This window comes from Neodiprion virginianus, chromosome 2 (genome assembly GCF_021901495.1).
Source record: "Neodiprion virginianus isolate iyNeoVirg1 chromosome 2, iyNeoVirg1.1, whole genome shotgun sequence".
Taxonomy (NCBI): domain Eukaryota; kingdom Metazoa; phylum Arthropoda; class Insecta; order Hymenoptera; family Diprionidae; genus Neodiprion; species Neodiprion virginianus.
This window is the reverse complement of record NC_060878.1, coordinates 12,691,756-12,714,744: the sequence shown is the minus strand read 5'-3', so window position 1 is coordinate 12,714,744 and position 22,989 is coordinate 12,691,756. Positions and strand designations below refer to the sequence as shown.

The following is a 22,989-nucleotide window of genomic DNA, read 5'->3' as shown; positions in this document are numbered from 1 at the left end:
ATGTAATGCATTCCCTATACCAACAAATTTTATTTTTGCTCAAATCACGTGTTGTATTCACTGATAACTTTGTATCGTTGTAAAAGTTATGCGATTTTAATAAATTCATACATATAACATTCCAATTAATCAATTTCAGAAAAGAAGCTGCCGGATACAATTATATTTACTGGCACTAACAAAGAGATTTTCCTTCAATTAATCTGGGAAGTTTTCAGATTTGCAAGGTATGTGTTTGATTTTCAGATTCTAATTCTGGCATAGCAAATTGGTTTACTTACACAATACTTACAAAGCAGCGCCTAGCTTTCAGCCAATAAATACACAATATTACATATTGTACAGTATTCTACAGGAAAGTAACCATGCCAATTGTAATTCACAGAGATAACGCATATAGCGAGATATCGATTTCCTCGTTGATTGGAATTTTTTACTTCACGCATCGTTATTTTCTAACAACAATTTGGCACACTGCTGATGATATATACGAATTTTTCAAGGAAAGTGTTCTGCTGCACTCTGTTACGGTCAGTTTGCATATTCGTGTGGCCTGAATGAGCTGTACATTACAAACAATTCGGAAAACAAATCAAAGAATTGATAATAGCACGTGAAATTCTGCCAAATATTCTGCTTCAAATCATTCTTTCAGCATCCACCGAAAAGCATCGAAATATTTACACCGACAGAAAGCAAGCAAGTGCTTGATTTATTCTGGACGATATACATGCGACAATTACCTTTGCTGAGACTTGTTTGTCTACCAAATTATAGATTGATACTGAGACTGGAAAATGAGTCTGCTCATTATCATGGTAAAGAAGAGGACAAATTGTGACGTATTGGTGTTAAATTCAGCATCGGTATATTTTGGTCTGAGAAAAAATTAGCTGCAATGATATAATGTATTAGTATAAAACATTCGTTGTTAGGTAAAAACGAGATGTTCACTACAAATTTGACTAACTTCTTGGCCTCGCTGGCACAAATATCATCACATTGATATATAAATGATACAAAAGTAAAAATACCATTGCCCATGGTAGACGCAGATTCTATCAGATAGTCTTCAGAGCTTGCTCACTTACTCGTCGACGACTGATAACCACAGTCGCGACTTTCGTCCAGCCCAGGATCGCTCTCAGCCTTGTTGATTGCATTTTTACTCCACCACTGGTTGTTCCTTCTCAACTCTTGAGTCAAATGTTCCATTTTTGGAAACCACCAAGAATTACCGCACACTGAAGTACGACGAGCATTTCTTATTGGACCAAGACAAGATTTCTGAAACGTAAAATTGTGACTTTCATGCTTCGTATGCGAGTAAAATATACCGTAAATAAATTATCTATTTATTTTCGACTTGTACTAACTTTTCCTACACGCGAATGGTTGGAGTTTGATGGATCGGTTCGACCGTTGGGAAAATTTGAAACGAAAGTTTGGGATGATCTGTATCCATTATACACACTCTTCGTTCCTCTGCTGCACACAGAAGGCTTGTGGAGACGCTTTATTCTCTGTGTCAGTGCGCAATTAGCTCGTCGCAGTTCTCTGACTGTTGCGAGAAGTGCTCTGTACATAAAATAAGAGGTTTTTGTTCCATTTTCTAGTATCAATGGAGTATATCAGCTGAATCAAATGATGGGAGGAGAAAAAAATACCATTCAAGAAAGCTCTAGTACTGTTAATTGTACTGATAATAGTGAACACAAATCACATGACATATGTATTCTGTAATAGAAATAATCCTGGGTAAATTTGAATAATACAAGTTGAGGTATCAACGTGAGAAGGTTTTATAATTAAAACGTTCGAAGTATTTAAACTCTGGTCTTTTTGATCTCAATCGATTATTTTTGGTGCTACTTACTATTTTACAAATAGTTGTCGCCAGAGTGGATAAAAATAAGATTTGTTTGAGTACAGGACAACAGATGTTTGTCAATAATTACATTTGCAGTTGTAATTAACTACAACATAGAATTTATTCAATGTTTCCCAGTCAATTTGTGGAGATTTGGTCAATGGGCATATTAAGCTGCAAAATATTACAATCGGATCAAAAATACCAGAATTTAATCATTTCGAATGTTCTAATTTGCCAACCTTGCCTCAAGTTGTTGATTTCTTAGCTTGTGTTACTCGCATTTGCTTGTAATCATTTTTTACATAATATGGACATTCACCGTCATCGGTGCAAATAAAATGACTAGCGATGTTTCAAAGAGATTTTTTTTTTTTTTCCCAATTTTGGATATAAAAAATAAAGCCTCTGCATCCTTAAGCAGATATGATTCTCAAGTAAATTACGATGTTTACTTATTTCTCCTAAATCTTAATATAGAAATTTTATAAATTTAAATCTATAAAACGGAATCCATTACTTTTTTTCAAATGCAAGCTGCATCACTTGCTGTTGTTTAACATTGAGCTTAGATGCCAATGTCTCAACCAAATTCTTCTGCTCATCCATCCAGGCGCGAATACATGACACCACATGTTGCGACTCGGTGCACAACTCTGACCGACTCACTGCAACTTGACTCAATTCGGCTGACATGCTGACAAGTGATTTTGCCTTCACCTGATACTCTTGTCGTAATTCAAGCAATGATCTATGCATATCTTGGAGCTACAACAAATATTTTTGTGTTCGATAAATTGTTACGAATAAAAGGAAGAGATTCAACCCCAAAGAGTTAAATAAGAAGCAGCGAATCGTTCTGTAACGTTTTGCTGTGCAATTTTCGAAGCGATTCAATATTTGTATAAATTTTTACTACGTTTACATATATGAAGAATTACCTCCGATACACATTTGAAATTTTTTTGTTCAAGTACGCTTTTCTTAGTAGAAAGATCGCAATTTTCTTCCAAAGATTGTTGCAACTGTTTTGATAAGCAGCATTTAACTTCTTCCATTTTCAATAATTTTTCTTGGAGAGAGCGGATCTGCAACCGGGAATCAAAACTGAGATTCAATATAATTGGAGAATGGAAATTCGTTATTTACATTTTCTGTCAAATTAGTGGTTTCAAATTATGTGTGTCATTTATGTATATTTTCAAAAGAATAAATAGACTGTTGAAAGTTAAGAAAAGTAAAAGTAAATACCGAATGTAAAGTAATTGTTGAATTGAGATTCGTTATTCGGTATGTACCTCAAATTGGGTTGCCGATTCTTTACACATGTTTGTTCTCAAATCCGTATGAACTTTTGCTAGTTCTGTACTTAATCTTTCATGCATATCATCTTCAATATTCTGGTGATATATGTACATATGTAACGTAAAATTATTGTGCACAAAATAGTTATTGAATAATCAACTTACACAGCTTGTGTGATTGTCAATTTGCGTCCTCAAATGCGTATTTTCAGTATCGTTACAACACATCAGCTCGTTCAGTTTCGCTTCTAGTTTATTAACTGTAATTCGCAGAGCGTTGCTGTCGTCTTTGTGCTTTTGACACTGTATAAATTGAACATCGTCAAAAAAATTTTCCATATTAATTTTGCTAGTGTACTTTGAATATCGAAACTCACTTCTTTTTGGACAGATTCCAGCTGATTGGCGTAACATTTGCTGTGGCATTGAGCCTGACAAAGTTGAGAACTTTTGGTCAAAAGCTCGTTGTGGGCATCTTCCAGTTCCTCGCTTAGTTTGTCGACGATATCTGACAGACGATTTTCCTCCTGCTCTGCTAATGATAATTTTGACAGCAAATTGTTTTCCTGAAAGTTGAACGTTCGCTCAGGTATTAGAATTGAACTATTCCACAGTATTAGATAAAACTTATGACGAGTAATCTCGATTACCATCGATGTAAGTGTGCGTTGTAAATCAACCTCTCTCTTCGTTGCCTCGACCAAAAGCTCTTGGCTCTTGTTGAAATCTTGGGTTACTTTGCGATAATTATTCTCCATTAGAGATAACTGCGTCTGAACACCTTTCAACTGAAATATAAAATGTTCAGTGAGATTTGATTCAACATTTACAGCGGGCTAATTTTTTTATGCAATGATTCGCAAGTTACTCTTTTTTTCAAATCGTTGATGTCCTCACTTGCTTTGTTTTCGAATATACCTTGTTCCGCTTTCAGTATAGAGTTAGCATTCTAAAAAACGTGTATAGATTACAATTAAGACAATCAGAAATAAGCTAATCATACTTGTCGCTTCTTTACCATCATACCTTGAGAATTTGATGGTCGGCTTGTAGCTTCACCATGTCGTCTGATTTTTCTTGCAGTATCAGTTTTAGTGAAGAAACTCTGTCGCGAAGTACGGCTAATAATTCCTTGGAAACATTCAATTCGCCAAGACACTCTTCGGTCTGCTCTTCACTCAGTTGTAATTGTTTCTCCAACTGTTCCATGTAACGAGAATTCTCTGTTTTAGTTTCCTCAAAATCCTTGACCTGATCAGATAGCGCTTTCATCTGGATAATGCAATTTTCATCAGTGCCGCAATCAGTTACAAGATTTGCGAATTAGATATTACCATAGTATTCAACTCTTATGAAGTCAAAAAGCAAAAGGCTTGCAATATTATTCTAACAAAGTTTAGGATCTCATAATGGAATATTTCCCCAATATTTCTTTTCCTTCAAAGTAAAAAAAGTTCAAATTTTGTTAAATTTTAGTTTGAAACAGGATTAATTTAAAATAAAAATCGAATTTTCACTAAAGTAAAAAAAAATAACTATGACTCAACATTGAGCAGATTTATTCTTCACTGTCTGAATGATCTCTCACTGTAGAAGTACGTCAATAATTTGACATTAAGCATGACTGCATAAAAATATACACTTACTTCTTTGTTCTTCAGATTGACTTCATCGTGTAAGTGAGCAATTGTTTCTGCGCATCTTTTGAGCTTAAACTCAGTATTTTTTTTATCTAGTTGTAGAATCTCAAAATCCTTCCTCAGACGTTCGTTCAAGTTTTTCAATTCTTCGGTTCTCTAGAAATACGACCAAATACTAAGTTGATGTGATAATTATGAATACAAGTCCTGCATACTAGGGTGTCTAGTTTAGAAACAAAATTGTTTTTTTCTCTTTGCTTCCACTTGAAAAACTTGTATTTAACAAAAACAAAATCCTTGTGGAAGGATATTTCTTAGATCCAATTTGAAAAGGTCACTCTCACGATTAAAAGTGTTTCTATCTAAATAACACGTGGAAGTTGTCATATGTTTTTAATTGTTAAATAATATTGGTTAACGTGAACCTGGAATCATTTTATATAAAATTAGATTGTCCACAAAAGTGTCCAGTGAGCGAGATTCGTAATTCAGCTGCAGATAAGCCTCGAAAGATAATTTTATGTAAAAATTCATGTTTAAACATCATTGGTGGCTAAACTATGAACTTTAAAACAAAATTTTAATCATCTACAAAATAATTCTAGGATCAAGACTGCGTAACTAAATACAGCTAAACTGTTAAAAATTAAAGAAAAAAGATTACATATTCCCCATGTAATTAATAGGAAAAGGTTTAATTTCAAGAACAACCTCTCGAAATTGTATTAGAGATATATCCTTTGACATGAATTTTGTTTTTTGCTATACACAAGATTTATGGCCTAAAGAGAAAAAAAATTTTGCTTCTCAATGAAGCCCTACTGTTGCACAGAAAATAATTGGATCAGTTCACGTAATCAGCGTTTACTCAAAGTAGCAAAGTTCGATGCGCATTTCATGGTTTCAACCAAGTACCTCTAATTCTTTCTTGAATTCCTTTAAAATCTTAAGTTCCTCCTCTTTGATTTTAGCTTCGTTGGCTAGTTTCGCTAAGTCACAGTTACATTGTTGAAGTTCATCCTTTACTACGACAGATTTGACTTGCTGATTGACAACATTAAACAACGATAAGCTCGGGGTATCGAATAAAATACAAATAGAGATAGAAGGCGTGACAAGATTACCTCATTTTCCTTCAATTCTTGTTGCAAATGAATTTCTTTTTCCTTCAGTATTTGCAGCTCGTTCACTACAGCTTCAGTTTCTCTTGTATGATCGCCTAATTCCTGCTTCAAAGATTCATTTTCGCTCCGCAATTGCTCGACATCACCGTTAGATTTTCTCTCGGACTTCAATTCCTCTTCGAATATTTCCAAGTCTATTTTATACTTCTGTAGCTGCTTTCTCATGTCTTTATCTTTCTCAGTTGAAACCAATATTTTGTTTCGTAATTGCTTCTCAATGTTTTCAGACTTTTTCAATAAATCTTCCAAGTCTTTTATCTTTCTGCTGTGCATCTCTTCCATTTCTTTCATTCTGGCATCCTTCGAAGCCAGTTTGCTGGTCAAATCTTTCATCGCACAATTCTTCTCCTTCATGTCTGCTTTACAATTACTAATATCCGTTTGATAACCTTTTATCTCGTTTTCCCTCTTTGTTAAAATCGACCTGAAAAAAAGAAACGAACTATTATTTCGTTTCTAAGTCGATGGAGAGTTTTTTTTTGTTCCAAGTTTACATTACTTCAGTTCTTGCAACTCTTCGCTTGCTTCTTGCCATAATTTTTTCAGATTTTTATATTTCTCTTCTAAACAGTTCTTCGACTTCACAAGATTTTTCATCTGGAACGATACTTTATGTATGCGATATTACTGTTTTAACTGTTAAGTTAACTCATCCGCTACAATTACCTTAGTTGAGATGGTTTCGTATTCTTTGCGGCGATTCTGTAGCTGTTCCTAGAATATTGTCAGAGTATTAGAACAAGTATATTATTCACCCAGGTTACAAATGTATACTTAACATTTAACATTATACATCAACTTTGGAATATTTTGCAATCATGTTTAAAGAGTTATTAAAACGCTTGGATTCCATATTTCATTGACACGGAAATAAAAAAGTACCAATCGACAATACTCGAAATAAACAGAGCTGATAGTAATGTGATAAATCTTTATTTTACACTTACAGAAATATAATGGAATTCTGTAGAAATCTTTAATACACTACCTGTATTGTACTCAATACGGCAAAATATGCAGAGTGTAAATTAGTGACAATTAAAGAATTGTCCATTTGCTCTATCTTTTGTCTCAGCTGATGGACTGCTTCCCGTTGAAACTCTAAGATTGTGTCTTGCTTGGCAGCCTCGCAAATAAACGATATATTAAAGTAATAAGATAGTGCTATTCTGAGTATACAAGCTAAATTTTGTGTCGATAGTGTTATTTATTCAAAAATCTTACCTCTTCAAAGCATTGGCTGTACTGATATTGGGTTTCGTTTAAATACAGTGTCAGTAATTGAATTGCTTCGTCTTTATCATTAAGCTGTAATTAACACAAGGTACATAATGTTTATAATATTACGAAAAATATTCATAATAATCGCAACTGCGTGAATAAAAATAGGTGTTTTTCAGAGAAAGCAACAGATTTGCAAAATCTATCATCTTCAACAACAGTTCAACCGAGCAACGTGCGAATTTTTCACATGCGCAAGCACGAATCAAATAACTTGTACGATTCCTGACCGTTATACATCTGAAACGATACAATTTCAGAACAGGTATTCTTAGCGGTAAGAACAGTTCACGTAAGTTTTTCACGAAATTATTACAGTAGAAATGGATATACACAGGATTGCATTGCATAGCCTGCTATAACAACACATCATTGGATGGCATTTAACAGATACTCTAAAGAAACCAAACTCATGCTCTTAATATTGAATTTAATTAAATTCCACAATTACATTATAATGATGTAATAGATTTTGAAACATACCATTTTCACGAAATAAAATTGTAAATAAATTTCTAGTGGATGAAAACGAATTTAGGTTTGAAGTCTTTTAATATCGGCTCATCTAAGTTTAGCATTATCGAATTACAATTAAATCTGTATTTACAAGGGAATATATATCTATATATATATTTATATACACATATGTTGTACACACACAAGATATGCATTGTATGTATAACAAGTTATTTTTCTTTCTGTACAATTAGTATTGTTAGATGAAAACGGGATGACTTAATGTAATTCATTGTTAATTATACAAATCTCTGGCATCAAACATCATGCACATTCCCATGGTTGTACATAGTCGATGAAGCGGAGTTCCTTAGTCCACTCACTTCGCTGGCCGCTCTGTTTCCCATTTGATCTAAGCGTCTCTTAGCTTCTACCACAGCTTCTTGGAGATTACCGATAGTTTGGACTTGTAGTTCATTCTAAAAATAAAGCTTCATACGTAACTATAACTCAACAAGGATATGAATGACAATTGTAAATCGTAATATGGTGCGAACCTCTTTTTCCAACCGGGCTTTCTCTTTTTCAAGTTCAGTAATGGCCTGAGCTTGCAGCTGAACCTGAATCGAGTAAAGATTTGATTTAAATGCATTTTTCTGCACGTTTTTTGTTCAAAAGTTGATACAGGGTGCAGAGGATTCAATGGGGACCAGTATGTAGCAGAAACTCATTACTATAGGGTACAAATGTGCACTTTTCTCATGAGTACTGTAAATTTTACAGATGTTGACAATTGTATAGTTGAATTTCACTGTTTGAACATTAAAAACCACGTTTTCTACGATTAATTCATAAGCAATACTTAGCTTACCAACATAAGTTCAATATTTAGTAAAACCATTTTGTTATTGTGAGGTTGAAGTTACATTGTTAGTGCGATTTGACTTCAGGACATGTCATTTCCACTTGAGTGTGGACATCAAAAATATCGTCTTTTGAAGTATATTTGATTAATACGTCGTTATTTCAAGTATAACTAATCCCAAAATGAAGAACAAGAAATTTCCTGCACTCAAACAGAAATTGTAGTTTGTCCGGAGAGTACGGTAGCTTATGAAGTCAACTTGGATTAGCGGTGTACCTTCACCCTGGTGGTAACCAACTGAAATATGAACTTACGTGAACATATGTACTACACGTTAAATAATGATTTAAAACATGGTGTTTGCTGGTCAAACAGTAAAAATCAGTCACAGCTTTTCTAAAATGTCCAGAATTTTTAATGGTAGAAAAAAAATAATCGATTTTTGCACCTATGACCATTAGTTTCCACCATATATTGAAACCCATAACTAGCACTGCCTGAATCTTCATGGTGTAAATAGTGAAAGACGTACCTCTGATTGTACTAGCTGCAAATTTTCTATCATTTTTTCTTTATGTAGATCCTTGGATACGTGAAAACAAACACAATGTTAAAAAAAAATTTTGTGCATTTTTATAGGGAATACAAATTTTTTATGTAAAATTTAACGACATTTACAAATACCTAATATTGCTAATCGTACTTCAATGATCATTCCTTTTACTCAACACCAAGTATTATACTGTCTTGAAGTAAACACCTGTCATATATTCTGTCTGTGTGCTAAAATAGTTTACCGATATCTCTGCATACGCTTTTATTATCAATGAATGTTACGAAGTAAAATGTTTATCGAAACACGTTTTACAAATGTGTACAAAAGCGTTGCGCAAGTTTGTAGTTCTTAGCAAAAGTTGAAAAAAAAAGTTAAATTCTCTGCATGGAGTGTGGAAATTGCTTTGTTTCCAAGATTGACCAAAGTATTGCAATCGAAGCAGAATAAGCTCAAGATGATTATAATCCGGAAATGTTCATTTCTGGTGACGAATGGGCGAAGAAATGAAAGAAGAATAAGTTGGTTTTCACTGCATTAACAGATTAGGAAAAGATTTCGATACTTTAAATGTTAAAGCAGTGACAATATAATGCCAAATTTAGCTACCGAATAGTCAGATATAATAAAGTTTATGATAATCCCACCTTTTCCTGCATCTTCTGATGTAAGTCCTTCAATTCTGCTTGAGTCATCTTAATCGAATCTTTCTGTATACGTATAATTTCTTCCTTATTTTCAAGCTGAAAGTGGGAACATAATTAGTATTTTGAAAAAATGACAGACTGTAGTTTGATTTCGTCAATACGACGTGAAATTATGAGACAATTTTTTTTATGACAGTGAAATTTTATGAATAAGGAAATGGTAAGAAAATAATTGCAAGAATACAATAATGGTATTTACCAGCTTTTCTTTAGAGCATAGAGTATTCCTAAGCTTTTCAACATCTGCGAAACATTGCTCTGTTGTGTGACCATATTTTCTTAGTATATCCATCGCTGCTGAGAAAGAACCGGACGACAATGACGAATGTGAAGATCCTTCGCACACCTGGAATTCATGAGTAATGAAAAATAACCATTGAGAACATCGTTTTAGGAAACTCTGAGAGATTTTTACAAATTTACTCAGAATGTGAATTTTTTATACATGTTTCTCAGTTTTTCCAAAGAATCTCCGATAAATTATGGTACTTTCTACAAAGTTTATAGAAATTTCTCATTGTTGACGCAGAAAATTGAATTGAGCAGATTCATGGAAAAAACCTGTGATATTTTTTGAAAATTTCTGAAGAAATTTAGTAATTCTAGTTTCGTTGAAGATATTTGTTCACAGACGTATCCATTTGCATTTCCGAAAAATTAATTTCAATCGATTCCTAAAAATTTTCTAAATTTTTTCAGCAATTAATCCCAATTTTCTATAACACAGTACCGACAGAAAATACGCATAAGTACCAAAACTCGATTTGACACAGATTTGTGATATAAAATGAAGTTACGATAAGATTCGAGTTTTTTCTAAAAATTGTTCCGCTTTTGACCTCAAAACTCGACTTTGTAGAGATAGTTAGAATCGTAACAACTCAAGGTTTACTGAATTTTCAATGAAACATGAAATTTCAAAAGAAAAATAATTCTTACCAGAAACTATCTCGAATTTTTTTCAGAACTGCTCGAAAACACCAAATATTTCTGAGAAAAATTATGAATCGGAGAAAATGTTTTTTACAAGGAAAGTAAAATATTAGTTTAATAGACAGTTACGACTCCAGTACACATTGCATGAATGTGTTAACAACGCACCAATTTTTTTAGTTCGTTTGAAAGTTCTTCCAAGCCACACCTAGCTGATTGCATAGTGTCCTGTAAAACTTTGAAAGACTGCGGTATGGTCTGAAATAATAATAAGGAAGTTGTTAATATCATTAATAAACAGAAAATATTGAAATTAAAATAATCACCTCGAATTTGAAGTCTTGGCCGCAAGTAGTATGCATTCCATCTGGTTTGTAGTGACTCTGTAGGGATGGAAATGTGAAAGATAGGTTCAGAAAGGAATAAGACAAAGTTAACGATTATCCATTATCGAATGAATTACACTCACACAACAACCTAAGCGATCTTTCGACTTTTTAAGCTCTATTTCACTGCAGTCAAGATCCCGTCGCAATACATCCTCCCTCTCTTTGTGTCTCCTTGCCTAAAATATACAGATGACAAAAAATCATACAACGAATGAACTAGTGAAGCTTTTGTTTCTTGTTACCGTTCTTACCTCGTTCTGAAGTTCTCTTATTTGGTCTTGCAAATCAGCAACGCGGTATTTCCACTCATTCAGCTTCACGTGTTTTTGTGCTTCGCATATTTCCTTTAATGATTATTCAAACACTAATTATAAACGTTTCTCAATATTGAGTATTATATAAAACATAGTTTTATAATAGAGAATTATCAATTCCTTACCAATGACGTTTTTACTCTGAAGTCGTCATATTCCTTTTGGACTTTCCTAAGGTCATCCTTTATTTTGAAAAGGTCCTCCTGCTTGGTCTAGAAATAGAAACGATACGAATAATCGTAAACTCATGAATTAAAATTCATTGGTATAGATTGAAAAAAAAGGAAATGGGACTGCAATATGTTTACTCAGCTGAAATATAGATGATTAGATATGCCGTTGGGTACATGAAATGACAAAAATTGAGATTGAAAAAACGAAAATAAAGGAATAACAAGCATGAAAAAATCATTCACCTTGCAAAGAAAATCTTCATGGTAATCACTTTGATTTGATAAGGCGTTGGAGTTTCCATTTGAGATCTGAAAGGTAGTTCAAAACAATTTATTTCAGGCGACTAATTCCTCTTGAAAGACTGAAATAAGTGATAACTCACTTGTTCCATAACAGAAGAAAAGTTTTCTAGCATATCCTGCATTTTCGTATGTGTATTGTCAAGTTCGTGTTCAAGTCTGTTGAGTTTCTTACTCCTTTCAGAAAAAACGTTTTGCGCCATCTCATTGTCGAGTAGCTGCACGAACATATAAACATGATTGGAAAGTGGAAAGAGAAAAAAAATTACATAGAGAACACTAAAAGTACCTTTCAAATATAAGAATTTTAACACTTATTGAATACTAAAAATGTTTACTATTCGATTTTAGTGCACACATTTAGTGGGGAAAAGTTATGCTTACAACTTCATCCGCTTTTTTTTGAAAGTCTCTGAAGCATTCTTCCAGATAACTTATCTGCCCTCTGACTTCCAATAATGTTGCGACTGCATTGCACTCCTACAATTTGCAACAATTTGTTAATAATAAACAGTATTACATACTTTGTAAAATAAATAAAAGTAAAAGTTACCGGATGAAGAAATTATAATATGTGCAAGGTGAATTGTTTCTATAATAAATTAGCTAATGGAATTCTAATACTTTACCCCAGTTTGACAAATCTGTACATTCACGATAATTTGTTGAATTTCGTCGTTCACTATACTCAATAAATCATCGCATTTGTGGACTTTCACAGCTCCAATTGAATTGCATTCCTTTGATGAAATGAAACAATATTAAAAAGTTAATTTAATTGTAACAAAATGTTATAAATTTATTTTTTATCTGAATACATCTGAAAAAAGCCAAATACTTGCATCAAGTTTGTCGCTGGCATTGTCGATGCACCGAGACAAGTCACTTGTCATCTGATTTATTTCATTCTTCAAATCCTTTAACTTGATCGCACCATTTGCTATTCGCTCGCCGTGCCTCAGTTTTTCTTGTTCCTATAAAGATTGATGCGATGTTTCATTTCCTGTTTTCCTCCTTTCAAAATTGACAGCTTCGAATTAAATTGTTATGTATTCTTACTTGGAGCTTGAATTGGTTTATAGTATCCGTAAAATTTTCCCTCGTCTTTGTCAAATGCTCCTGTATTTGCTTCACTAATTTGGTTAGCTCTATAAACTATGCAAAAGAATAGGGGGTTCATATATTTTGCGAGATTGTGCTATTATATGTATTTTACAATACTCTTGTAACTCAGCGAACCTTTTCGTGTCGACAATTCAACGAACTTATAACATTTGTCATTTCTTCGCGTAAGTCTTCAGTAGCTGCCTGGGCTTCCACTGTACAAATTCTGAACTCTTCCATCATACGAAAGTGTTCGATTGCTTCATTATTCACCTGATTATGTTAGAATAATTACAAGATAACCATCTCGGCAATTTTTCCTAAGTGTATTTTACATTTTAAGAACTGGAAAATGTGGTTAACTCTTACCACCAAAGATCCTTTTACAGGCATGCAATCGTCCTTGCGCTTCTTTACCTGAAGTGAAAACTTATTTTAGAAAACATACCCAGTGATCAAGGTTGACAAATACACTTACCGCTGTTTTTATCAAGTTTATCGCCTTTTCCTTATCCTTATAGATTTTAGAGATACTTTCGATGCTGCTGGTTGTTCGTTTTTTCAAATTCTGCATTTGTGTTCTGTTACTGTCATCTATGCATGACTGTAAAACAAATCACATCTATTATTTGCAAGAAATCTTGAACAGCTTAATCAATTTTGTAGAAAACTTTATAAGTTTGGACTGAAATGAAGCCAAGCCAATCGATCAAATTTCATCCAAATTGGTTCATTCATTTTCAGTAATTGACAGACGAAAAAAGTTAATTTTTACAAATTGCTTAGGAATAGCTGAAATAGTTTGCTTAAAATCTGAAAAGTTCTAAGCTACACGGAAACTCATTAATTGAGTTCCAAATCATTGAAATCCATTGACCTGTTTTAGAGATATCAGACAAAAATTGATCAGAAACACAACCAGGAGTTCATCTGAAAATCGTTTGATGCGATTCTCTGGGCCTCGAATCGTAGGCATCTAGAAGAAACTAAACTTTTCCTTTTCGGAGTGATTACATAAATACACATACATAAAACTATTTACTTCTCTGAAAACAGAAAAGCGAGAAGCTGAAATTATCTAAAATTGGACATAACAGTAAAAACTAACGTATTTGGCGGTGATCTCAACGATATGCGATAAGTGTTTCAGCACAGCGTCGAAGCTATTTAACAATGTTCTAGCGCTGCCGTAACATGTATCCTGGATGAAATGGGTACAAAATTGATTTAGTACAAAGCTTAACAGATGCTTGAAAAGTTTTATCACAAAACTTGATTTACTTTCGATAATTTGTTGCACCGTAAATCAGCAAGTAGTGTTTTCATGTTCTGCAATGTCACTTCGTTGCTCGTGCTCTAAAATAATCATCACACGAGACAAAATATAAGAGAAATACTAACAACCAGAAACTTGTTTCACATGTTCTGAAACCTGGTAATTTGTAAGGGGTGGGAATACATACTGCAGATGAAGCAGACTGAAGTAAATCAAGAAGAGATGTAATTTTTGCCTCAACTGCATCCCTATCGCTTTTCAATGTCTCCATAAACTTGGTCTGCAATAAGTATTCAAGAAAATTGATACTCGTTGATTGATTCAGCTTTAGGAAATTGAATAAAAGAAAAGTGTACATAACATTTTAAGAGCGTGTTTCTTAAGGACCTTTCTCGAACAGTACGAGAGATCTAGTTTTTTCCTGATTTTAGAAATACTTGACTGTTAAATTACAATTATTAGCAATAAATTACAATTTATTGCTAAACACTTACATGACCAATTATTTCTGTCCTGTAATTCACAAGCAATTTTTCTATGTCGAGTAATTTTTCCTGAACTTTTGCCACACCATTATCTCGGTATAAATCCTGAACCGAGTGAAAACGGGGAATGCAAGTTATTCGTGAATGAAATTTTTAATTCCTTCAACCGCAAACCTTCAACATTACCTGCAGGTTAATAGTGATAAGTTTTCAAAAAATTGAACAAACCTCACTTTCCTTGGTGCTGACTTCTTCCAGGATCTTTTGCAGTTCCATTCTTAATCCCAGTAGCGCTTCTTTCTCCTTTTCCATCAACACTTTAGTATTTGATAAATAGACTAAAATCTCATCCTAAAATATTAATTAAAATGATATTAATAATCAAACTAGGATCAGAGTCGTTGCAATTTACCAAAGTATCAAGCGTATTCACAATACCTGATGGTGACTTGGACTATTTCCATCTATTGCATCTTCTTCCTGAAACAAAGAAAGGGTCATTAAAAATATCGTTCTCGTCAATCATTAGTCTTGTCGATTGGTTCTGGAGAAACTTTCGGACCAATTCCAATTTCTGAACTGAAATTTTCAAGGCATCCAGAAACTTACTGCGAAATCTCTATCAAATCACTGAAACTGTTCAAATTACATGGCTGTTACTTTTCAGAAATTTGTTTAAAATAAGTTAGAACAGTTTTCAGACTCGCTTTTTATTATCGTGATGGATGAAATAATGAGCTTTTGAGTAACTGCTTAGTGTTTTTTGAATTCTTGGTTTCCCATATATGTAAACTCACCTCCACTGATGTGTCAGTTTTTATTCGCACCCTCCGAGTGGACGAACAAGTGTCCTGAAAATACAAAAAATATATTGCTCAATTGAAGAATTACTAGGTAATGTTTCATGCACTTTTAACATAACATAAATTGCACGAACAAACAAAAACAATCACAACTTCTGAACCAGTTTTGTAACTACTTGTGATTAGTGATTTAGTAATTTGTAGACAATCAAGAATACATTGTCCGTTTGAACAAAATTTTATTTACTAATAGAATATTAAATGGTTCTTACAATGTTTAGTTATTCAATTAAATATATATGTATATTTATATATTTGATTTTCAACTTGAAGGTGTTTTCCCAGAGACATAGTGCACCTGAATGCCTGTTAATTGATTGTTATTTCTTGAGTTAAAATCTTTGCGAGGTGGGGAGAGTTTTCTGCTGGATTTGATTATCTGATGATCGACATCTTGGAAATATTTATTTCTATTAACAACAACGTCGCTCTGTGTTTGCTGATCAGAAACAATGAATTTTTCAGAAGTTTCTCTACCGTCGAGTCTGTGCTCAGGGTTCGAATGACGGCGCAAAGACGGCGCTTTATTCTTGCAACAGGGGGGAAATCGCAGGGGTGTGGAAGGGATGAACTTATGATAACATTCCCAGTAAGGCGGGTCAGTTACGTCAATACCACTTCCGTCACAGGAACTTTGCATGCAGGAGGTACGAGACGGTATTGAACGCTAGAAATCCAAGCCTGGGTGTTATTTACATGAGTAAGGTATAAATTTTGTGCTAAAAAATGGACATTTTAGGGTGTTCCGTTTGAAGGGAACATTTTTTTTCGCTTTTGCAACTCAAACTGTGCAAAATTTATAATTCTCAGCTCAAATGATAATTTTATGTAAAAATTCGAACGACAACTCTACGGGTGATTCAATTTTCTATAAATATATCCACCCAACAAAGTCTGCAGTTTCAACTGATTACAGATTACAAGTCTTAATAATCAATTTTATGTACAAGTTCATATTCAAACGTTTTTGATGGTTAAATTATCGACTTTACGGTAAACATTCAAATGACATTTTTACCCAAGATCTAATTCACTACAAAATACTTCCGGGATCAAGTTAATATAATTGTATGCAGCTGAATAGTAACAATTAAAAACAATGATAACTTCCCATGAGACAACTTCGAATTTCAAGAGCAATCTATTAAAATTGAAATTGGGAGATATTCTTACAGAAGGATTTCCTTTTTTTTGCTATAAACGATAAGTTTTTCAGGTAAAAGGAAATAACAAAAAAAAAATGCTGCTCTTAAACGAAGCACCCCAATAATTAGGTCGGAGTAATTACTTTAAGTTTGGCCTGCTTGAGCTCTCTTCTCATTTCTTTGATGATGTCATCCTTGAAATGCGTTTGCATGTCAGATTGGCGGCATTGTTCTTCGAGCATGGCAAGTTCCTCGCGTAGCGATAAAACGAGGTCATGTTTTTCGGCTACTTCGACTGTCAAGGCATCACGAGTTTCAAGAGATTCCTAAAGGTGAGAATCGCTTTTAGATATTTAGATTATAATCTGATGATGTGAATGTGTGAGAATATGGTGAACAAACTTTTTTCAAACAAGCCATTCGATTTTCAAGCTGCTCAAGTTCCATGCACTTTTCGTCCAGTTTAGACTGCAGAGTTTCCATTCCAATGCTCTTTTCGTGCAATAATTTCTCTAATTTAGTTTCACTCTCCATTAAATCCGACCGCAACTTTTCTATTTCTAGCTCACTTGTCTTTAAGGCATTTTCCACAATGTCAGCCATTCTGACAATCTGAACAGTAAGAGATATCTTCAATATATATATTCAAATACAGTGATGGTAAGAATAAATAAACTGAATAAAATCCAACGCGTGATAAGCGCAGAAGACAAATGCTTGCGCTGTACAACTTAAAAACTTTTTGACTATTTCACATCCCTTCATAGAGGGATTGGATCGTTTTAACACACATTTTTGTCTATTTCACATACGCAGTTTTATATACTTATGTATGATCCGATAAATAAAAGAATTCTTGAAATCCTGGCAATAAATGCAGACACGTTTTTGAGACAAACGATATAGATTGTAAAATAAAAGTTATTTTGGCATTTGAAAGGTGCGTAGGCCATTCTTAAATTCCTGCTCATTGAGAGAGTTTGTGTGCGTGTAATTGTGAATACAATTATTACATTACTATATCAGACTAATACATACGTTACAAATACATTCCCTGCATGCAACTTAACATGTTTTATAGTTGGAATGGAATATAATTGTTTTCTTTTTGTACCGAGAGAGCAATCATATTTTCTGAGAGACTTACGTCAGAATCAAGATCAATATCCGGTGAACTTGATTGTAGTACAATTTGATTAGCCAATATCGAGCGGTTTTTCAGATTATCTCTCAGAGTTTGAAGTTTGGAGATATATTTTCTAATTGTCTCTTCTTTTAAAACTACTTGTTTGTTCTGTTCAGCCAATTTTTCTTCCAGGTTTGTCTGATACCTGTAAAATTTGATTTGATTTAATCACTTATCAGCGTAAATAGTATCGACAAATTTCTTTTCCAAATTCTGCAGACAATTACGTGATCTTGGGCGTTCGTGCACATTGAAAAATAATATTTTATGAGGGTGTTTCAATGTAGAAATAAGCAGGATTGTAGATTTGAGTAGCTTCGTTTACCACATCAAAAATTAAAGTGGCGGGCATAGAGTACAAATGACATTGTTAATTTCGAATAATTCATCTTTTTTCAGTACAGTTGGCAAAATTTTTGTGAAGAAAAATAAGTGTCCTGTACCAAGAAACACAAAAACAAGATGATATTTACAAATATTATTTGTTTATATCGAAATTGTGTGATTGTGGAAGACTTGTGTCAAATTTGAAGATTTTATAATGTATAATGTGATCAATACCTTACGGCAACCACTTTTACTTCGTCTGGCTGTAACCGAAAAAGCTGAAGTTGCCCGAATCTATAATTTTTCTAAAATTTATTTTGGCATAGTAAGTATCTTGGGATAGAAAAGTCTAGTTAATAAAATAAGTGTAATTCTAAATAGCGGTAAATCAGTAATACTTCATTTTCAATGACTTACAGTAAGGCCTGTTTTTCATTTTCCTTCAGTTGATCAACCTGCTCTTTTAGACTAGTGATGTACTCTGCTGTATCTTCCTTTTCCTAATTTGAGGGCAATTGTCAATTACTATGTAGTTTTCTCAGCAGTGTATTTTTTACTTAGATCGCTTTACACGAGTCGCTGATAATTTTGTAGTAGCCAGATTGTTTGTTACACTGATTACAGGGAAATTTAATTTAGTGCATAAACATGCCTAAACATACAGTCTTTGACATTATTGTTGAAAAATGAGGTTCCGAGTTCTTTAATTATAACTGAGACACAAAAATTCAAATATAGCGTCACGAAATAACGAGCTAACGTTTCATTTTATAAAATTTGTACCCGTTAAGAAGTATACACGTGCGATTTTATTCAAGAATTTCGTATACATGTCAAAAATCTCTTCATTGAAAAAAAATAAAGAAGTTGCGAAAACTCTTCGGTTTATACATTCAATATATTGTCGTGAAAAGATTTTCTTCCAATTGAATTACAATTGACTTGAGCAAACTCGGTCTAGTTCTTCAATTAATAAATTATTCCAACATATTTATATTACATATAAATTATAATGTAGTTGAGATGAAAATAAAAATAATCGGTGTAAATTGTAATAGCAAAATGAAAAATTATCATAGCAAAAGCATTACAAAATGATAAAGTTCGTCGAAAACAAAGTTTTGCACAAAGATTGCTAATACTGACCACAACATTTGTAGTGTTAGTAGCAAAGCACAAAAGAGAATTTGAGTAAGTAATTTTGGTTACACAGCGCATGAAAAATGGAACGAGATAAAAATTTTGATGATATAATAATGATTTTGTTATACTCAGATTAAGAACTGATATGAAATTTAACCTAAAGTTAAGGAAAAAAAAATAAATAAATAAAAACCATGCTTAAATTGACAACGAAAGGTTTGTCAAATTCATAGTTTGATAAATGTTATTTCAAGTGTCTTTCAAACCTGAAACATTGTCACAAAATTGCTGACATGAATATTTGGAAAAAATGAGAGAGATATTGATAATCTACTGAAAAGTAATAGGCAAGTTATCCGTATCGCATGGAAAACAGACTGTTGGATGAGCGGTTGGGCAGTTGCAAAAACTTCTATTTTCCGGAGACCCTGGCCCTCTGGCAAGACCCCGTCCCAATTCTAGAATAAGCCTAACTTTCTTGTCCGCAATTGTGCGGGAATTTACCTGCCCGCAGGTGCAGCTGAAAAAAGAAAAAACCAAGTTGAAACAAAAATAGAGTGCCTGAATAGAAAAGAATTTTCGAAAAAGAAAAAAAATAATCCTGTTGTTATAAAAGTTAGTTTAAAAGTGAAAATTTTTAGCGTCACACGAATATGAATGTTATTGTTCACAGTTATTTCATGATGTAAGAGAGAAGAAAAGATATTTATAGATGAAACCAGAGCAGTGTCGGCCACGTACAGAAAGAACCTGATTATGGTTATTCAAATGACATTTTTCTATACTAATTTAGACATTAATAACGGAAATGTTCCACTTTTCAGGTTGTCAAAATAAAACTTTATTTTATCAGGGCAAAGCAGAACCTACTATAAATATGATCAAATTTCTTTTCATCATATTCTCCATTTTGCTCCAAGTGCTGATAAAGAGATAATTTGAGAAAGGCCAACGATTTGGAAGAAACTTACTCCAGAGGAGCTGGGATATCATTTGGCTGGATTTCAAAGAATGTTATCCCATCCAGACTCCAGCAATTTTCTCTTCGGGCCCTTCTTATCAGCTCGAGCAGCCCTCTGATATCGCTTTGGAGAAATTCTACTCTTTGCTGCAGCGTTTCTTCATCTTTCATAAGTTGAGTGACGCGGTTTGCAAGAGCGGTCATAGACTGAATGATGATAAGTGTTTAAAACAGTGATGGTGAGAAAGAAACGACTTGAAATAAAAGAAAAGATGTGAAATGGAATCGAACGATTATATAACCAACAGAAAATATCTTATAAAATTGTCAACAGGAACATAAATTCCCCATATACCGATAAAAAAATAACAGTTGTCGATGTGAAATTAAGAGGGAAATTGTGCTGATCAAAATTTGTAATTAAACATAGAGATTCTATGAATTGGGTACGTGTGTAAATGTTGGAATTTCCAATATGCAGACACTAATGTGAATTTCTCCAACTTTGACAAGTATGAAGTTTGTAATATTTACATAACACTAAGAAGTTTTTAAATATCACAACCACGCAATTTAAAAATTTACAGCAATGTGATGAATTGCAAAATATGGATCAAAATAAGGCAGAGATAACTAATTCCACAGTCATAACACGTACAAAGCAATTTCAAAGTTGAGCAAATGTTGTTTTCGTCTATCTTAGGTGACGCTGATACTACGATACTTCGGTAATAAGTTATCATCAATAACTCACCCCATCATCATCCGTACTCCGCTTATTGATATTAGCAACTGCAGCAGTTGACTGTCGAAGCTTTTCTTCTAATAGTATAACTCTGTTTGCAGCTTCACGCTCAAGTTCTTCGACAGTTCGTACCAGCATTGCATTTTGTTCACCTAAATCTTTGACCCATTCTTCCATTATTTTCAACTTTGCCTAAAACATATAATTTTTTTTTCTATCACAGAAAACATTGAAATCAAATTGCATTTACAATAATTACAATAGAAGATGATAATTCAATATACAGTCTAGAATGATTTCTGATTCGAATTACATTTACAGAAATTGCAGCAGCAGACGACTCAAATGGTAGGACTTGTTATCTAAAATAATTTTTAACTTAATGGTAAAACTTACGCAAGTATATAATCATATTGGTAATGTGTAGTTATAAGTTACATTCGTCTTAATTACAACAGCAAGCAACCGATGTGATTAAATTTATTGCCTCGAATAACTTTTGATCTTGTTACTTGAAGTAACCCAATTATCGAACAATATGCAAGCAATCATATTATGATGTTATTACATACATTAACATTAATTACAATAGTAGATGACTCAAATGATTCAATTTGTCGCCCAGGATAACTTCAAATTAGAACTGAACTGATCGCTCAACATTGACACAAACAATCATATTTATCTGTGGCTTTGAATTACATTTACACCAATCACAAGACCGACAATTTGTCTGATTCAGTTATCGCACGAGTAGATTATATGGATAGTGAAAAGTTTTAAATAACGGGGCACACGAAGAGCATGATTATATCAACATATGAACTAAGAAAAATAAAAAATACGCAGACCAGATGGAAAAATGTAATGTTGATAAATCGACGTAGAAATAAATAAGGCATGAAATACTATTTATTACTTACGTGATCCGAGCCTTCGTCAGTACCTTCACTAATTTTCCTAATACGGTCTTCGTAGAGCTTTCGAAAATCCTCAAGAATCCGTAAAGTACTAGTTTCACCACACACGTCGCCTGTTTCCTCGTTGACAGCCTGACAGCCCTTAGATTTCGGCTCGCCGGAATAATCCATCGCGACGTCAAACAATTATTTTTATACTATACACTCACCTCTGTGTCAAGTCATTCAATTTAAGGTTAATCAAACTCACAAGCCGACACTGATTACTAAAATGCACTGAAAATATCAATACATTAAAATCAACACACTAACACGCCATATTTGTTGACAGAGGCCATATGCGGCATCGACTAACGAGAAATAAAGTATACTGACGACGGAGACGATATCCACCTATGGCTAGATTTCCACGGGCAGCAAGATGCTACGGCAGCAAGCAGCGCCACACTACTGTCTAACTGTCCGTGAAAATGTGTTCGCAACGGCTGCCGAACCAGCGCCCTCGTGGGTTAATCCCGTGACTCATCAGTGGATCTCATTTCTGTTAATGTTGTCGATTGAACTCACAAACGGCAAGTGAATATCAATAGAAATGAGATCCACTGATGAACCCCTCCCCGATCAAATCACAAAATTTGGACCAAAGTGTTACCACAACAATGGGACAAAAGTACAGAACATAACTTTTTTTTCGATACTTTCTTGACTTCACAAACGTCAACACAAATACTGTATTATCAACTACTTCAGTGATAGTGTAAAATATTCTATAATATCCTTAGTGGGAATCATTGATATGTGTTCGCTACAGTTTGGTCCAAGCCGACGAATAATTCGTGCCTGAAACAATAGTCTTCATACCTTG

At 33.5% G+C, this 22,989-nt stretch overlaps 2 protein-coding genes across 8 annotated transcripts; both read right to left on the bottom strand.

Moving 5' to 3' along the window:
- Positions 1-44: 44 nt before the first annotated feature.
- On the bottom strand, positions 45-7,567 carry LOC124297595 (putative leucine-rich repeat-containing protein DDB_G0290503). 2 transcript variants are annotated; one of them, XM_046748796.1, is made up of 15 exons: positions 7,223-7,567; positions 6,987-7,124; positions 6,665-6,712; positions 6,498-6,595; positions 5,939-6,422; positions 4,821-4,970; positions 4,201-4,446; positions 4,043-4,123; positions 3,825-3,962; positions 3,552-3,740; positions 3,340-3,477; positions 2,812-2,958; positions 2,391-2,638; positions 1,377-1,578; positions 45-1,287 (listed from the first exon to the last, which is right to left on the bottom strand). In XM_046748796.1, exons 2-15 carry the CDS (start codon positions 7,050-7,052, stop codon positions 1,084-1,086), a joined length of 2,439 nt encoding a protein of 812 aa, XP_046604752.1. In that variant the 5' UTR covers positions 7,053-7,124; positions 7,223-7,567; the 3' UTR covers positions 45-1,083. The 2 variants fall into 2 exon arrangements, with proteins under 2 accessions (XP_046604752.1, XP_046604755.1); XM_046748799.1 differs by having other exon boundaries at positions 4,201-4,374.
- Positions 7,568-7,824: 257 nt separating this feature from the next.
- Positions 7,825-22,540, bottom strand: LOC124297593 (coiled-coil domain-containing protein 18-like). 6 transcript variants are annotated; one of them, XM_046748785.1, is made up of 31 exons: positions 22,500-22,540; positions 22,128-22,400; positions 21,214-21,396; positions 20,470-20,666; positions 20,003-20,018; positions 18,773-18,855; positions 17,990-18,173; positions 17,245-17,454; positions 16,986-17,168; positions 15,632-15,685; positions 15,273-15,314; positions 15,063-15,185; positions 13,552-13,677; positions 13,443-13,490; positions 13,209-13,346; positions 13,029-13,124; positions 12,812-12,943; positions 12,599-12,709; positions 12,354-12,449; positions 12,053-12,187; positions 11,913-11,978; positions 11,622-11,708; positions 11,434-11,526; positions 11,263-11,358; positions 11,120-11,176; positions 10,962-11,051; positions 10,060-10,206; positions 9,801-9,896; positions 9,133-9,183; positions 8,293-8,355; positions 7,827-8,214 (listed from the first exon to the last, which is right to left on the bottom strand). In XM_046748785.1, the coding sequence occupies exons 2-31, from the start codon at positions 22,293-22,295 to the stop codon at positions 8,053-8,055; spliced, it is 3,333 nt and encodes a 1,110-aa protein (XP_046604741.1). In that variant the 5' UTR covers positions 22,296-22,400; positions 22,500-22,540; the 3' UTR covers positions 7,827-8,052. The 6 variants fall into 6 exon arrangements, with proteins under 6 accessions (XP_046604742.1, XP_046604741.1, XP_046604740.1 ...); XM_046748784.1 differs by lacking the exon at positions 22,500-22,540 and having other exon boundaries at positions 22,128-22,491; XM_046748786.1 differs by lacking the exons at positions 8,293-8,355; positions 9,133-9,183; positions 22,500-22,540 and having other exon boundaries at positions 7,825-8,214; positions 22,128-22,491.
- Positions 22,541-22,989: the final 449 nt, after the last annotated feature.